Here is a 17,943-nt window from a genome sequence, read left to right as displayed (position 1 = left end):
CGTCCTGCCAGGGTAAGTGAACCATCTTATCACTCTCGACTCACACACTCACAGACCCATCACACATCCACAGGGACCTCACACCTCAAGGGACAACATCACTAACTCTCACACACACCCTCACATCTCCATCAGGTTCATATCCTCCCGAGCTCACGTCCTCATTCCACACAGCGCCATGTGTCCTGCTCACATTCACTCCATCTGTTTTCATGCAGGAGAAGCTGGCTCACAATAGCAGGGAGAGGTCCCAGACTCGGGGTGGAGTGGTCCCACATTAGGCCCCTCACTCACTTTGAGGAACGTGCCATCACGCTGACTGGTGAGGACGTGGACCCTGCCTGCAGCAATGGTGAGGTCAGCAGCGAACACCCACATGAGGATCCTGCGCCACATCATCCCTCTCTCAATGCACCTGTGAGTGCTCTCTCTCCTGCTTTTGACTGTGTTGCCATGCACTAATTATCTCTTCTTTGGTTCATAGGGAGCTCTGCCAAGTGACCAACACCCTCAGCCAGACAGTCCCTCAGCTCCAATCAGCTCCTCACCTCCAGCCAAGAGGACACCTCCTCCATTGAAGAGCTGGAAATAAGCAGCTTGGAAGATCTGTCACAGCGCTTACCCACACCCTGCACCAGCGCAGAGAGACACACACCTCGGTGGGACCTAAATCTACAGCAGGCTCAGGTTCATAATCTGGTGATCACCGCACAGACATGTGTCTGCAGCAGGAGGAGGCAGGTTCAGCCGAGCTCTCCGGCACTTGGAGAGCTGCTGGGAAAGAGGCATCTGTCAGGTCTGAGTCAGATGATGAGCCTCTGGTTTTGACCTTCCAACTCAATGCGGAGAGTCAGCAGAAGGCAGGGGACTATCACACAGAGCTGTTGGAAGCCCTCAACAAAGTGGCACAAGTGTCGGAGGAGTGCATCCGCCTGCTCTCTGATGAAGTGCATGTGCATGTGTGGAGGTCTCCATGAGAAGGATGGCGGATACCATGAAGTCCCTGGTCCAGCAGAAGGCGGAGATGCACACGGACCTGCACTCCATCGAGGTAGCCATGGGTGAGTTCCTGCAATGGTGACACGAGAGGGAAATGGGGCACCTCGACATCCCCCCCCCAGGTGCTCCTTCCCCTCAAGGAGTCAGGCCAGGGCTCTCAGGCACCCGAAGGGAGGAGGAGTGGCAGCCGGACACCCCTGGGTCATCCACTCAGGAATCTCAGAGGCTGTCCACGGGGGCCCTCAAGGCCTCAACTCCCCAGAGGACCCACGCCGAAGGCATCAAAAGCAACAGGGCTAACCATCGCCCAGGCTGTCTCCGCCCCTGCTGCGGATGTCAGGGCAGCACCTAGAAGGCTAGGGCATTCAAAAGTTAAGAAATTCTGATCACAGGTGGTTGCACGGGTCAACACATTTTGTCACTTTACAATCTGGAAATATATTCACTTTCACTGAATAATGTGTAATGGTGTCTTTCAACTTCATTAACAGGCTTTGCAAGTCCTCCCACTGCATCCCTCCCACTAGCAGTTCAGCTGCATGCAACCAGCCTACGAGTGATTCTGGATGAAGAAGTGTATGTGTGGCAGGGCCTTTCAAAGCCTCGTGCAAGCATTCTCCCACACACGCAGAGCCTTCCTCCATCACACTCATCTCACTGTCCTGAGCATTTTCACTGCTGCCTGCTGGGGTTCTCTTTCAGTTGTCCATCTGCGCTGACCTGCATCTCCGCCCACCCACTGATCACACTCCCATGCAGCACCTCTGCCCGTCCAACATGAGGCTCTGCTCACTTTCGATTTCGACAGCCATGGTAGTCCTAAGGTTTCTCATCAGCTCCCCCCATCCTCTCCCCTCCCCCAGTCACCTATGTCCTTTCCTCCATCACTGTTGACCCCACCCAGCATCACCATCCAGCTCCCCAGCGTCACCTACCAACCCAAACCTTTGTTTTTCCAGGATGTCCAGGAAAACGTGCATGTTCCCTACCTTCCTGAGAATCCCATCCCCATCCACATTCACCTCCCCGATCTCCTCCTTCCCACCCCCAGGTTCCATGTCTGCCTCCAACTCCCCACCTATCACCCTCGCCGTCCCATCTACCGCTACTGACGCGCCTTCACCCTCCCACCCTACCGGCTCCCCCTGCTCCCTCTCACATTCACCATTCCCCCCTACCACACCCACCTTCAGTTCACTCCCCAGGAGGCAGTCATTGACTCCACATACCCCTGTCTTGCACATTCACCTGGACAGCCCACCCTTACTCTCTCCTCCACCCTTACTCCCTCCTCCCTCCAGACACCTTCCTCCTCCGAACTCCCTCCTTCCCCCAGGCACATCCCCCCCTCTGAACTCCCTTCTCCCCTCAGACATCTTCTCCCCTCCGAACTCCCTCCTCCACCCAGACACCTTCCCCCCTCCAAACTCCCTCCCTTACACCTACCTTCCCACTGGCTACATTCTCCCCCTCCTCCCCCATACTCCCTCCTACCCCCTCCCAGCTTCAACCCCCCTGACACCTTTGTCCTCTTCCTCCCAACCTCACAACCCCCTCCCCCCACCACCTTCGCCCCCTCTCCCAATCTCACCCCTCTCCCCGGCACACCTTCCTCTCCCACTCACAGCTGGACCCTTCTTTCCCCCTCACCCTCGCTGATCATCCGTAGCAGCCCATGGCCAAGACCGTGATGTTCCGAAGCAGACCCAAGACATCAACAGAGACCTCCCACCTTCCATGAGCTGCTTCGCAGCAGGACCTATGTCCATGAAAATCCACCCAGCGCGCGATGTACATGTTCCTCCAGGGTCCGGTAGCTGTAGGGCTCCAGAATCTTCTTCTCCTCGGATGTCCATGATCTGAGCAAGGCCCTAAAGTTGAGTCCTAACTTCTGCACATCTTGCTTGTCCAGATGTGTTCTGGGTCGGCGTGTTTTCCTGCCGGGGTAATGGTAAAGCTGGTGTGGGAGGATGGGGTAATGGTAAAGCTGGTGTGGGAGGACAGGGTAATGGTAAAGCTGGTGTGGGAGGACAGGGTAATGGTAAATCTGGTGTGGGAGGACAGGGTAATGGTAAATCTGGTGTGGGAGGACAGGGTAATGGTAAATCTGGTGTGGGAGGACAGGGTAATGGTAAATCTGGTGTGGGAGGACAGGGTAATGGTAAATCTGGTGTGGGAGGACAGGGTAATGGTAAATCTGGTGTGGGAGGACAGGGTAATGGTAAAGCTGGTGTGGGAGGACAGGGTAATGGTAAAGCTGGTGTGGGAGGACAGGGTAATGGTAAATCTGGTGTGGGAGGACAATTCCAGTTGTGTCTTACTTTGAATCCCATTACCGGAATGCAAACCAGGTTCATGCAGGCCTCTGGCGGGATTTGCGTTCCGGACACCATCGGATGATCCCGCTGTGATTTCACGCCAGTGTGAAACCGATTTCTGCCCCTTACACCGGATTGTTCCTCCCACATCTGCCATGACACCCGCCTCCAATGGGATCAGATGATTCCGCCCACAGTGACAGTGGGACGTGCTTAAAAAAAGCTTTAAAAAAAAATGATAACTTTCCACTCTCTTAAAATAAGAATCCTCTTTGCTACAGCCCAATAAGAGTGTCAATCACCCAGACCCTTTATAGTACCAGTGGCAGAATCTGCAAGCACTTGAAACCTCTTTATCTTGTGTAAATAAACATTGTGAAAATGACAGCAGAGCACAGAAATCCAGAGCTGTCAATCAAGCAATGTTTTTCCTGGGGCTCAGGTGTTTCAAAAGACTAATGTATTTCTGGACTATTGGGTAAGCCTCATTATGTATGCTTAGCTGGCAGTTCAGTCATCCATTAGATTACTAAAGCACCTAAGCCCCACATGGCTTCTATACAGTAAGTGAATGGACATGAAAGTGCCAAAGCTTGGTATGGAGGGGGGGGCATGAGCAGCCATAGGGGTTATTTGGGGCGGGGGCTATACCTTGGCATTGGGGGCATGAGTGGCCTAGAAGATGGGTGAGGGGCATGAGGTGACATGGATGGGGCATGAGGAGTGTGCAGGTTTTGAGGAGGGGTGAGGGCTGGAGGGCCTTTTATTGTTATTATAACTGGGGCAAAGTCCCACAGGACCCGGAGACTCGCCTCCACACCCGGCAGCCCCTGTGGCTGCCTCTGAACTTCCTCCTGTGTCGGCTGGCCCGAGTGCTGCCCACACCCACAAAGAAGAGCCCATCCTTGCGGGCACTTTCTCCGAAGGTGGGCAGGGATTTTCCTGACTCTCACTACTGGCCGCAAGGATGAAAATCCAGCCTGTTAGCTCTGTTTCTCGTCACTTGCTGGTTTTGAAGAATGAGGCTATAAATGTTTCCTTTTATCCTCAGTTGAAAGAAACCGAAAATGCATTTCTATGGTGCCTTCCATAACCACCAGACGTCTCAAAGTGCTTTACAGCCAATGAAGTAGTTTTAAGCGCTGTTGTAGGGAGCGTGGTGGAAAATTTGCACATAACAAGATCCCACAAACATCAATGTGGTAATGCCCAGATAATCTGTTCTTGTGATGTTGACTGAGGAATTAATATTGGCCAGCAGACAGGGCCTCAGTTTAACATCTCATTCAAAAGACAGCGCCTCTGGCAGTGTAGCACTCCCTCAGTACTGCACTGGAGTTCAATAAATAAGGCCATGCAGTTATTTTCCAAAGAATTACGCTGTATAGCAATAGGAGTAGGTGCTTCTCTCCCCATCACCCTCCATAATTCAGTTAGATCATGGCATAACTCTACCTCAGCTCCATTTACCCTCATTTATTCCATATTCTTGATATCCTTAGCTAAAAGGAATCTATCAATCTCAGTCTTAAAAGCTCCAATTAGCCCTGAGTCCACAGCCTTTTAGGGGAGCGAGCTCCAGATTTCAACTACCCTTTACATGGAACATGTGCTTCCTGATTCCCTGTTAAATGGGCTACCTCTAATTTTAAGCTTGTGTTCGCTGGTTTTTGATAACCCCACCAGAGGAAATGGTTTCAGTTGGGTATAACTATTTTGTGCACTTAAGATGTCAGTAATCTGGTTAAGGTTCTTACTTTTGTTTGTTCCCCCCATAGAATACAGTTCTGTTAAAATTATTTTTTCTGAAATTGTCCATTCATGTGCTTTTGATCTTTGATGAAGAATACTGCCGATATTCTGGTGAGTTTTTCACATGAGGCATGAAAGCAACTTCGGCACAAGAACCACAAGAGCTGGGTTGGGAAACGCCCGTTGCTTGGGTATATAGAATAACGTCAACTTTTATTTATATAGCGCCTTTAACACAGTGAAACATCCCTAGGCTCTCACGGAGGTATTATATGAAACTAAGCTGCAAAGGAGATATCAGGTCAACTGGTAGCTTTTAAGAAGTGCCTTAAAGGAGGAAAGTGAGGTAGACAGAAGGGGAGGTGTAGCCTGAGAATTCCAGAGCTTGATTCCCAGGCAACTGAAGGCACAGCCACCATGTGAACATATGAAATGGGAGCGGAAGTAGGCCATTCGGCCCCTCGAGCCTGCTCTGCCGTTCAATAAGATCACGGCTGATTGTTTGTGTTTTGAGTTCCACGTTCCCATCTACTCCCGATAACCTTTGATTCCCTCGCCTAACAAGGATCTACCTCTGCCTTAAAAATATGCAGTGACCCTGTCTCCACCGCCTTCTGAGGCAGAGAGTTCCAAAGTCGCACAACCCTCTGAGAGAAAATTTTTCTCCTCAAAAATATCTTGGAGGGTTTGGGGGCTTGAGGAGATGACAGAGGTGGAGAGGGGCGGGGCCATAGAGGGACTTGAAAATGAGGGACAGAATTTTAAGAAAACCAGCACTAGGCTGCCTGGTTGTCCCGTTTGAAATGGTAGAAGGGGTGGAGCCACCCCCTTGTATTTGTTTTCAAAAATAACAACAACTTGGCTTTATATGGCACCTTTGGCATAGTAAAACAGCCCAAGGTGCTTACAGGCGGTGATCAAACAAAATTTGACATCAATACTCATGAGGAGATATTAGGACAGGTGACCAAAAGCTGGGTCCAGGAGGTAGGTTTTAAGGAGCGTCTTAAAGGAGGAAAGAGAGGCAAAATCTATTGATCGCTGTTAGGCTGTCGGGCAACCGATCACACTTCCAACACATAAGGGTAAAAATTCGAACTGGCAATCTTTGCGGACAACTGCTCATCCTAAGTTCTCACATGGGCAGGTTTTACTCAGATGTTAACCCTTCCTTTTAAAAAAAAAATTACAGGTTAATGCCTACATTACAGCAGTGTAGTTTTGAGCATGTTAGGTGCTTGTGTGTAAAGGTCAGCACCTGGCATTTTGTATTTATTTAGCTATCTGTAGACACTGTAGCATTAACAACTTAAATTTCACAAGTTAACTCTAACACTATTCACATCAAGGAGAGTTCTGTATTTTGGCTGCGAGGTCGATTTATTTTGCTCCGTGGTAATGACTGTTTGGTCTCCAGTTTTCACTTGCCTTTTTCAGTTTTAACAATGCATGGCAGCGCTCAAAAGACATACAGTAATTATAGGAGATTTTCCCTTTAAATTTGCGAGGCTATTCTGAAAAGCACCATGCTTTTAACTGCAACACAAATAAGCCGCAATAAAACAACTATTATTTTAAAAGGGTTCATCTCTAGTCTGTAGAATTTCCAATTTTATTGCTGATTGGCCTCACTTGCTGTTCAGCGGTACTGCAGTTGTAGTGGTTATGTTACTGGACCAACAATCCAGAGGCCTGAACAAATAATCCAGGGAACGTGAGTTCAAATCCCGCCAGGGCAGTTTGAGAATTTGAATTGAGTTTAAAAAGTTGGGGCAATAAAAGTGACCACGAAGCTGTCAGGTTGCCATTTAAAAGCCTGGCTGGTTCACTAATGCCCTGTATGGAGGGAAATCCGCCGTTCTTACCTGGTGTTGACTTCAGTCCCACGTCAACATGGTTGACTCTTAACTGTTCTCTGAATGGGCCCAGCAAAACACTGAGCTCTGTGGTTGGAGAAGAAGGTCCACTACCACCACCTTCAAAGGGCTAATAGGGGTTAGGCAATAAATAGGAACCTTTCCAAGAATGAATGGAAAAACAGAATTATTTCTTTGCCTGAAGAAGTCTGTTTTGTCTCTTGCCCATTTAATTGCCACAATTAAGTGTACAAGTGGTGAGGTCTACCTTCAGAAAATAGGTTCTGCAACAGCCTAATTTATTTCTGTAAATTTGAAAGGAGAGTCAGTAAAAGAAGAGACAGTTATGATAACCTTACACTAACATAGCCAGCATGTGAAAGGTAATATGATATTTTTATTATATGTAGAGCTCTCACAAATTAATTTCAAAGAATAAGCAGTATACTTGTTAATTTTAGGTGGTTTTTTACATATGACCATAGGGCTTGTATATCCAGCCAAGATCTTATACTGTGAGACCCAGTGGAGAGTCTCTTGTCAAGGAAATGGAGTCAAGCTATGAGGGAAGGGCGCACAGGTCCTGACAGCCCTGTGGAGAAAGAAAAATAAGAACTTGCATTGAGATAGCACCTTTCACAACCTCAGGATGTCCCGGAGCACTTTACAGTCTATTGAATACTTTTTATGTGTTATCACTGTTGTAATGCGATAATGACCAGATAATCTGTGTTCATGTTGCTCATTGAGGGATGGATATTGGCCAGGGCACTGGGGAGAACTCCTCTGCACTGCTTCAACAATAGGTGCCTTGGAAGTTTCTACGTTCATTTGAAGGGGCAATCAAGGCCGCAGTGTAACAACTCACCTGAAAGACGGCACCTGCGACAGTGCAGCAATCCCTCAGTGCTGCCCTGGAGTACCAGCCCTGATTTTGTGTGGATGGGTCTGGAGTAGGATTCGATACTATGACCTTCTAACTCAGAGGCGAGATTGGTATCCATTGAATGAAGCCTGGCTTCGTCAGTGTTTTTTTTTAAAAAACAGAGTGAAGGTGAATTGTTATATGTTGCTAAGCAGTGCATCACTAAAGCACATGAGGATATCTCCATATATAAATTTTGAATCAAAAATCAGCTACAGATATGTAAGGCAAGAGATCCTGTCTTGTCCTGGGCCAATTACTTGGCTATGCTTGACTATGATTAGTAGAAATTCCTGTTGTTTTTAACATGATATTTCTGTCCATCTTCATTTCAGAAGTGAAACGTGCCCCACCCCCTGTGTCTCCTAAACCAATCCTACCTCCCCCTCTGACTCCACCCAAACCCATCAAACCTCACACCATTCTTCAGTCCCTGAGTGCAGGCCCAACCCCGGTCCCCTCTCCTGCCAAGCAACCAACTATTAAAGCAGCAAGCACACCAGCATCCCTGTGTTCGAGCCCAGCTAAACCGATCACCGGAGGCCAGCCACAACAGGTCCCCATCAAGCCGCCGAGGTCCTCAATAGCCGGGTCTTCCACAGAGATGGCCACGACAGAAGTAGCACAACTGAAGCTGGAGGAAACCAGCGCCTCATTGGCAGCAGCTTTACAGGCCGTGGAGGAGAAGATTAAACATGACGAGGGCCAGGAAGCAGAGTAAGTTGGTTGATTTTGTTCTGCCATGCATGAGAGTGATGCACTGAAGTTGACAAAGTTTGAGTCCAGCTCATGAATCAGACTAACATAGAATGAAAGAAATGGACAGTGGCCATTCGGCCCATCGTGTCTTCTCCAGCCGACAAGTAGCCATCCAGCCTAATCCTAATTTCCAGCTCTTGCATGACCCAATGCCTTTAAGATTAGTAGGTTATGGCACTTCAAGAGCATATCAAGCACTTTTTAAATGATATGAGGGTTTCTGCCTCTACCACTGGTCACCAGTTTGTTGGGGCTGAGGGATCCAAGTTGCATGCTTGTTTTGGGATGGCCCAGTTGGTGCAATAGACAGAGTTGGTCAGCAGGCAGTTCTTAGGTGGAACACATTCTGTTTATCTACAAAGGTGCTCAGCAGTTACACTTGTGTGCTTTCAACTCAAACCCTATCTCTACATTACTGACTACTGAGGTAGCCTGCGCTACTCTACTATTGGATACTAAGATCATGTGATCTTCCATTATAACATTCTTCTTAAAGGTATATTACACAACAGGTTACCACAATCACCCTTTCAGCTCTCATCCATAAGTTCCAGCTCCCCTCTACCCTCTGGATGAAAAGATTTTCCCTCAAATCCCCTCTAAACCTCCTCCCTTGAACCCAAAATCTTTGCTCCCTGGTTATTGATCACTCTACTGGGCGGGGGGGGGGATAGGGCCTTCTTATCTACTCACTCTAGACCCCTCATAATTTTATACACTCCAGCTAAATCTCCCCAGAGCCTCTGCTGTTCTAAAGAAAAAAACCCCAGCCTGTCCAATCTTTCTCTCCAAGGATCCTATGTGGAAAAGCTCTGGGCAGGATCATTGTTTAGCAGCTACAGCACCAGACTGCACATTATTTAGTACAAAATCTGAGCTCTCATTCAGGGGACAGAATCTTGTGTAGGTGATGGTGGGCGGGGTGGTCTTAGCCACGAGCTGGAAGCTGACTAGAGCCCTCTGTCACCTGGGAAGGCTGGCTGCCTCCACTGAGGCATCTAACAGGCCAGCGATGGGCTTCACCCGTGATCAAGGACCTGATTGGGTGGGTGGTGGCAAAAGCCCTGCCCACTGAGAGCACCAAGAGCTGCCGGCCAATCAGAGGCTGCTGCTGGTATGACACCCACCCAAGGTCTCAGATCATCACTGAACCCCAGGCCAGAGGTGAGTGATGGCAGGAGGGGAGTCATGGTGTGGGGGTTCAAGGGAGGTCAGCAGCAAGAGTAGTGGGTGGCACTCAGCAGGGCCCCCCTCCCAGTTCTGGGTCCCTCCATTAGGCACTGAGTGCCTTTGAACAAGGAACCCCGGGGAGACTGCAAACAACCCCACACAGGTTTGCCTATCATTACCCCGTCATGGCGAGCCCCCCACCCGCTGCTGGGTGAATACCAGTTATCGGGTGAGACCCTTAAGTGGGCATTAATTGGTCCCGCCACAGACTTAATCGCAGTGGAGGCAGGAAGGTGATGAGGTCCCCATCTGCCACCCTCCTGCCCGATTAAATGCCCTTCTGCCACCAAAGTCACCACAGGGGGAGGGCACAAGTTTCTGCCCAGCAAGGCTGCAAGTGTGGTTGGTGTAAACGGAGAGACGCAAAATAAGACGCACATATGCAGTCTTCTGAAGTTGGGGGTGAGGAAACATTGTTGAAGGAAAGTAGAGGGAGATTTACTCGACCTCCTGCCTGTACCATTCACAATCTGGATGTGCTTGGCTTTGAAACTGGGTTCAAAAGGTGGAGGAGTGTCCCTTCCTGCACCACTGATAATAGAGTCATAGAGCAGTGCAGCACAGAAGGAGGCCAGCGAGTCTGTGCTGGCTGTTTCCCTCACAAAAAGTCCTTGCTTTCACATAATTTGGAGCATAATTATTGGAAATAGTAAAGTAGACATTAGGAGAAGCTGGGGTACAAAAGTTAGTTCAATTGGAGAGATGCTCTTTTCTATCTTAAAGAGGACATACAACATAGATACGGACCTTACTGGCATTTACGTTCCATTCAAGCCTACACTAGCCTCTCCTCATCCATTTCTATCAAGCATTCCCTCCTCCCTCATCTGTTTGTCTAAATTCCTTTTAAAAGCTTCTATGCCATTCATTTCAACCATTCCTTGTAGTAGCAGGTTCCACATTCTCACCTCTCTCTGGGTAAAGAAGTTTCTCCTGAATTCATTATTGGATTTCTTGGTGACTATCTTGACAGCCTCTAGTTGTGCCCTTCCTCACAAGTGGAAACATTCTCTCTGTGTGTCTACCCCACCAAAACCTTTCATAATTTTAAAGATCTCAATCTTTAAAGCAACCCCTCAGCCCCCCTCTTTCCAAGAGAAAAGAGACCAAACTTGCAGAAGCTAAAGCAGATCTTCCTTGAGTTGATTGCTGGAAACCTGGCAGAGGGAGACACAGGGAAAACAGGGAGGAGGGAGGATTCCGCAAAATCCTTGGCCAACATAACTGGCTGGACAATCTCCCATCTCCTCCCTAATGAGGAGTCCTTCCACTGTGCATATACAGCGAAGGTGCACTGAGGAAAATTGGACTTCTTGATGGTTTAACACCGGTGGGTGGTAGATAAATCCTCGAGAGCTTCTGATAGAAAATCTAGCTTAGTGGCTTAGGACAATGAGTCGGGATTAGGCTAACCCTGGCGTACACTGGTACAAAGACAACTTACATGTATATAATGCCATTAATAAAGTAAAATATCTTCAGGCACTTAACAAGAGCGTTGGCAAACAAAATTTGACAGCCAGCGCCACAAAAAGGGAATGTTAGGGAAGATGGCCTAAAGCCTGGTCCAAGAGGTTAAGTTTTAAAGAGCATCTTAAAGAAGGTGAGGGAGAGGCAGAGGAGTTTAGGGAGGAATTCAAGAGCTTGGGGCATGGCTGCTAATGGGGGGCGGGGGGGTGGGGGGGGGGGCGCGAAGAAAATTAGGGATGCACAAGAAGCCAGAATTCAGTTATGATGAGGAGATAGTGGCTGTTCAATGAACTATCGCATGGGTAACAAAGCAATGTAAACCAGGATGGACCCAGGTTCGATGTTTAGTTTTGCATTGAGTTGTCTGATGGTAAGGCCTCTATAATTGACCTCAACTCTAACGGCTTGAGGAGCAGAGTGAATGAAGGGTTCATGCTCCTATCCAGTGACTTGTTTGGAACAGAGAAATGGCTTGGCCTCCTTTCTAGTGACTGCCAGGATTGAATAACACACTGTCAAGGTTCAGAGACCAATGAGCAAGGTATTGGATGGTAGTCAATGCCATACAGCCATGCTGCAGCAAGGAATCAGGAGATGGGGGTGGGCGGAGGGGGCGGGGGTAGGGGAGGCAAGTGAGGAAAGAGAGGCCTAGTCCCGCTGATAAGGAAAGCATTTGTTTTTCGAAGAAAAGAGTAAGGATTATAGTGTTGTATCTCAATGACAGAAAAAGGCGCCCCTAAAAATGTTTGCTGGCTTTTCGAAAGACTCTAAAGCGGAGTAAATTTATAAACTTTGAATTAATAACTGTGGCAGAGTGTGTCTCCAGGGTTTGACTGCCTTGATAAATAGGCTTTCCGTTTTTCAATTGCTCATACAGATGAAGTGTATTGGCCTTTCTCTCCACAGGGCTGCATCTGAAGTAAAGAGCACAGGCAGCATTCTAGATGACATTGGCAGTATGTTTGATGACTTGGCTGACCAACTGGATGCCATGTTAGAATGAAGGAGAAGCATTAACGGCAAGAAAACCTCAGGACTCAAAGTGGGCACAGTGATCTTTAAAATCCTATCCAGACCAGTCTCGGACACAATTTCCCCCCATGAACCCATTTGTTTTTTCGGTTTGCACAATTGAAGGAAAAACAAACACACAAAAAAAAAAAAAATCCCAATTAGATTACCTCAGGATCTTGTTGTACGAAGATCTGCTGGATTGAATTTACCGACACCATCTTTCAACCAAAACAATAACAAAAGGCTAATGATTTGGGATCTGCAGCAGACAGAGATGATGCGAGGTTGAATTGTTATAATATAGATTCGAGATCTTGCAAACGGGAGGGTGTTTAAACTCTTAGAATAAATTTTTTTTTTAAAAAGGTGTTAATGTGAGATGTATATGTACACTGTAAGCATGAGAAATAAGATAGGTTTGTAAACATTCATCACAGATGATGGAAATTGTGCATAAGGACATGGTTTAATTGTGACACTAAATTTCAAGCTTTTTTTTTATCTCCCCCCCCCACCCCCTGGTTGCAATGATAATCACAGTGGCTATTGGGATTTGGGCTGGGCTACTTTATGTTGCTTTCTGTTTAATAGTATTAGTCGTTCTGTCAGTCAGAGGTGATACAGAGATTAGAAACAGAAAATTGCTGGAAACGCTCAGCATCTGTGGAGAGAGAAACCGTGTTAACGTTTCAGGTCAACGTCTTATCGTCAGAACTGGCACAGGTGATGCTGCGGTACTTGAGGGGCTAGAGGGAGGAACGATCCTTCTATAACGACACTCGATTGGTTAAGGAGGAAGGAGGGTAACTTGCAAACACTCAACTGGTTAAGGAGGAATCAGCAGTTGACAGTTTCACAGAGGGAGTGAGCCACTGTATGATTTAGTGGATAAATGCAACGCGCAGTTGACTCAGGAATAAGTGCAGGGCTGGGTAAGAGTACTATTCAGTCAGGTTTCCTGCTCCTGATCACTATCCAGTGACTCCTGTTGGAAACTGTCCATCTGGCACCTCTGAGGGCATAATTATGGTTAACGGTAATGCCCCTTGCAGCGGAACAGACTGCTGCCATTCACTGTCCAGATTCCCAATTGAAGAATGACCAGTTGAATGGGTGCCGGAGGACTTTTGAACAACGACCAGTGAGTCAGCATCTTCAGGGAAGGACGAAGATCACAAAGCAAGGTGCAATAATCTAAAACAACAGCATTGAAATTAGTAATAATTTACTGCCTATCTATCATGTTATTTAATTGGAACGCAATGTTTTGTTGGGGAGGGAGAGAGGATAAAACAAATTCAAAGGTGAATATAAAATATAATATTCTCAACTCAGCTCATTGCAATCGAAAAATAATTTGATTTAAGCTACACATGAAAGAGAAACAGAGACATTGCAAACTAACTTTCAGTGACAAAGAACAAGGATTGACAAAATGTCAGTCAAACCTTTTGCCACGTCCTTATGAAAGGGGGATTGAGGTGCAAAAAGTTGGGTTGAATGACGCCAACATCTATCAATATAGTTTGAATGAAATTGTTCATTAGGGGCGAAATGTTGCTGTGCTTCATTCAGTTGGAATGTGGTAATTTCCATTCACTCTAATAATTAGTGAAATCCATTGTAATTATCGGTGGGTTTTTTTGCACATGATTTTGTCGAGTTTAAAAATGAATACTCCTGAATTTCATCCTCTTGAATATTTTGTCACACGCCTAAAATATGCTTGTAAATGCTATAAAGGTGCAGGTTGTAAGGGAGCAGTTTTAATTCCAAATGATTTTATTGCTGTGGATCTTGGTACATGCTCAGTAAGCAGCATAACTTTAAGAAAGATAGAGGTTGCACTTATATCGTGTTTTGCACAATCTCAGGCCATCCCAAAGTGCTTTACAGGCATTTAAGTATATTTGAAATGTAGTTACTGGTGTAATGTAGGAAATGTGGTGGCCATATTTGCACACAGCAAGCTCCCACAAACCACAATGAGACAAGTTACCAGATCACCTGTTTTTAGTGGTTGGATGAGGGAGACATATTGGCCAGGACACCAGGGAGAACACCCCTCAAAATAGTGCCATGGGCTCTTTTATATTCACATGAGAGGGCAGACAGCACCTTGCACCATGGTTTAACATCTCATCACAAAGACAGTACAGCTAAAATCTTCAAACCTTTGGAGTGGGACTTGACTTAGAGGCCAGAGCAACACCCACTGAGCCAAGGATGGTGCATTGTGATAAATGACCAGTTAATCTGGTTTAGTGATGGATTGAGAGATAAATATTGTTTGGGATATAAGGAGAACTCTCCAGCTCTTCAGTGAATGGTGCCATCAGATCTTTAACATCCACCTCAGTGGGCAGATGAGGCCTTAGTTTAACTTCTTATCTGGAACACATCATTGCTGACAATGCAGCACCCCCTCAGTACTGCACTGGGAGTGTCAGCATCGAGTATTCCACCTGAGTGAGATTTTGCACCGAGAAAACTTACTTTATAGGGAGCTATGGAATGGATGGGCATTGATTCTGTGTCCTAAGTACTGCGAACCAGTTTGTTTAATTCTCATGCTATCGGTGTCAAATGTTGCTGCTTCCTTTAAACTTGATTGAGATTCATGGGGCTCATTTCCTAGTGAGGCAGATTATCCTTAAGTAGTTGAAACCGGGAGAGGTTTGCAAGCTCAGTCACTGCCAGAGAAGCTGAATTGCCTAAGGTAATGGTTTTAGTTTGCCAAAGCAGATGATCAGAGCTCACCCATTTTCCCTCAGCAGAGTAAAAAGCATTAAACGAAAAAAAAATGGTTAATTGCTTGGTTGTTTTTGGTGAATTCAAATCCTGTGCTTTATGTGCATTGTGATTTTGAAGCTGGTAGTTAACGCTTCTGACAATTCACCAGGTCATCTCAATATGTTGACATAGATTGGCCCATCTTTGAAAGGTGCTTGTGTCTTTTTTTTGTAAGTTTATTTCTACCAAGAGCCCCTCATTCACACAATTCAATGTTTTAGGGACCTGGAAACCATCATGCATTTTATAGACTGACATAATATCCTTTTGTCTACTGTCAGGCCAATACTGTAGGTTTTTCTAGTGAGATGTCTTTAGTTAGAATCACTTGTCTCCAAAACTGTAGTAACAAAGGCATACTGACTCACAAGAAAGTGAAATGAAACCCAAACCAGATAGCCTATCTCCATCTTCCCCTTGTTCTGATTTCATTCCCGTGTGTGCTGGTGCCTACTCAATTGTCCTCGTCTGCAATATAGCAAGTTAAAAACGGAGACACACAAGACTTGTCATATAGTCGCCTTCTTCTTTCTTATGGCTGATGTAGATGCAGAGCAAAAACTATAATTTTACATTCAGGTGGTTAAGCCAGATAATTGTGTCGGGAGTGGCTGAGTGTATCGCTGGGATGTGTTGAGTCATTAGGTGTTCCATGACCTGTTCTAGGTAACAACAATCGCACACTGGAGAGATTTTAATTTTGCATTTGTGCACCGAGTATCCACAACTGCCTTGGTTTTGTGTGGTTGCGTTAAGGGCACATCCAGTTGGGGCACCCTAAGTTTAACTCCATCTTCATCATAGTAGTTGAGGTCAGCAAATTATTCCTGGATCTTTGCCGTACAACCACGATACTAAACTGTACTAAACATGTTGTCTGGCCTGTTTTTAAACTGAGAGGCTCAGGATTGACACTATGCAGGATGCAAACGGCATGGCAGAGCAACACTCTCTGTTATTGCTATTCTCCACCTTTTAAAGGGTTAAGAACAAACAGAACATTTTATGCACACACACACTTACTTAAATTCCCTGGTTTGGTTGTAAGCTCAAGGATCCTGAAGGGCTTGTGCACACGTACTAATTACACCAGCTTTATTGGTTAGGCTATTTTGGAAGCTTAAAGAAGCTCAGCCAGTTAAGCAATTCCAGATGTGCATCTTCTGCCTCCCTGTGGCAGGTTTAGGTCATTGCAGAAATAGAAATCCATTACCTTGAAGACAAGCAAGTGAAGGCATACTTAATGTTATTTATGAAGTGAAGCATTGGAATTTCCCATAAATGGAAATCTAATCCACATCATCCTTTTAGAAAGAAACAGAAAATGTTTAAAATATTTGCGAATGATCCTATTCACAGATGAGAGATTTTACTGACCCAAAATTCTATATTAAATTATATATTAAGGTGACTTACTCTAGCACAAGCTGAAGACTCCTGTAAAATTCTACTTTATTTTGAAGCCATTTTTAAATAAGATATATATAAATGATGTTTTTAGATTATCATTTTAATTTTGTTGATTTTATTTCCTTTGGTGTTTTCAATGTTGAAGCAAAAGCATTGTATGCATTTTTTTTAAAAAATGAACAATGACGTGCCTTGTTTAAGTTGAAGATTTCTTTTGTCAATTGTTTTATGACATTAAGTTTTATTTTCAGTTTCACTTGTATGTGTGTTGGGGAGGAACACGCCTGTTGTAATATCAACTGTACAAACCGTGTATAGAGTCTGGTTTAACGCCTGAATTACAATGAATGCATCTATCTGCCTGTGGTTTGAAAAAAAAAAGTGTCAATTGTAATTCTCGGATTTGAGCTATTAATTGTCTTATATCGTGTCCAATGACCCAGTGTGTTTGTCACAGTTTTGAAATTTCTTCAAAGCCTGAAAAATAACCGATGTAAATTGTAAAAAAACAAAAAATCTAGAAAGCCCATAAAAAAAATTGTACGACTGTTATATTTTTATTAAGTTATGAAACCGTATTGTATTTTCATTATGTAAAGCTATGCATCTTGACGCTTCATGCTATTCTGTGCTCTATTGAAAGTGATTAATGTTGTTAGGTGTGTTGTGCTGTTCGAAGAGGATTCCATTTCTTGTCAGTTTTATCTACAAGAAGCAACTTCGATCTTACAGAGAGTTGGAAGGAGAGAAAATTGTCCACTTAATGTATTCTGGGAAGCCAGTTTATTTTTATCTTTGAAAAAAAAAGGGACTACGTTTTCAGTGGAAATCCTCCAGTGTCAGGCTGCAAAATGTGTATGTCCTGTTGAACTCTGCCAATGACTGTATCATAACCAACATGACAGGCATGTGGCAGTGTTGTGCTTGACTGATTGCATTTACTGCCATTGGCTCTAAATAAATGTTAAAAAAAAGTTATTTTGCCTACTTTTCCCTTTATTTTAATCTTTAACAACTTACCCTTAAAGGAAGAAAGGCTTGCATTTATATAGCACCTTTTATGGGCACAGGTCATCTCAAAGCACTTTACAGCCAGTGAGCTACTTTTTGACATTTAGTCAATGCTGTAATGTAGGAAATGCGGCAGACGATTTGCACGCAGAAAGCTCCCACAAATAACAATGAGATAATGATCAGATGATCCGTTTTTGTGATCTTGATTGAAGAATAAATGTTGGCCAAGTCACTGGGGAGAACTCCCCAGCCCTTTTTTTTTTAAAAAGATGCCATCAAGTCACTTACATTCACCTCAAGAGGACAGACAAGATTTAGCATCTCATCGAAAGGATGGCACCGCTGACAGTGCAACACTCCCTCAGCACTGCACTGTAATGTAAGGCTAGATTTTGGTGTTCAA

The 17,943-nt window shown here is 45.5% G+C and overlaps 1 protein-coding gene across 5 annotated transcripts in view; it reads left to right on the top strand.

Annotated features, from left to right (window-relative positions):
- caskin1 (CASK interacting protein 1) overlaps positions 1-17,504 on the top strand; it is a 629,644-nt gene extending 612,140 nt beyond the window's left edge. For all 5 annotated transcript variants that reach the window (XM_078558936.1, XM_078558939.1, XM_078558938.1 and 2 more), the window contains 2 exons: positions 8,186-8,567; positions 12,216-17,504. In XM_078558936.1, the coding sequence (XP_078415062.1) occupies positions 8,186-8,567; positions 12,216-12,312 (479 nt within the window). In that variant the 3' untranslated portion in view covers positions 12,313-17,504. The remainder of the gene's footprint in view (positions 1-8,185; positions 8,568-12,215) is intronic.
- The last annotated feature ends 439 nt before the right edge of the window (positions 17,505-17,943 follow it).

The sequence above is a fragment of the Cetorhinus maximus genome, chromosome 15 (genome assembly GCF_964194155.1).
Source record: "Cetorhinus maximus chromosome 15, sCetMax3.hap1.1, whole genome shotgun sequence".
Classification (NCBI taxonomy): domain Eukaryota; kingdom Metazoa; phylum Chordata; class Chondrichthyes; order Lamniformes; family Cetorhinidae; genus Cetorhinus; species Cetorhinus maximus.
The sequence above is the reverse complement of the archived record's forward strand: the minus strand, read 5'-3'. Positions and strand labels throughout refer to the sequence as shown.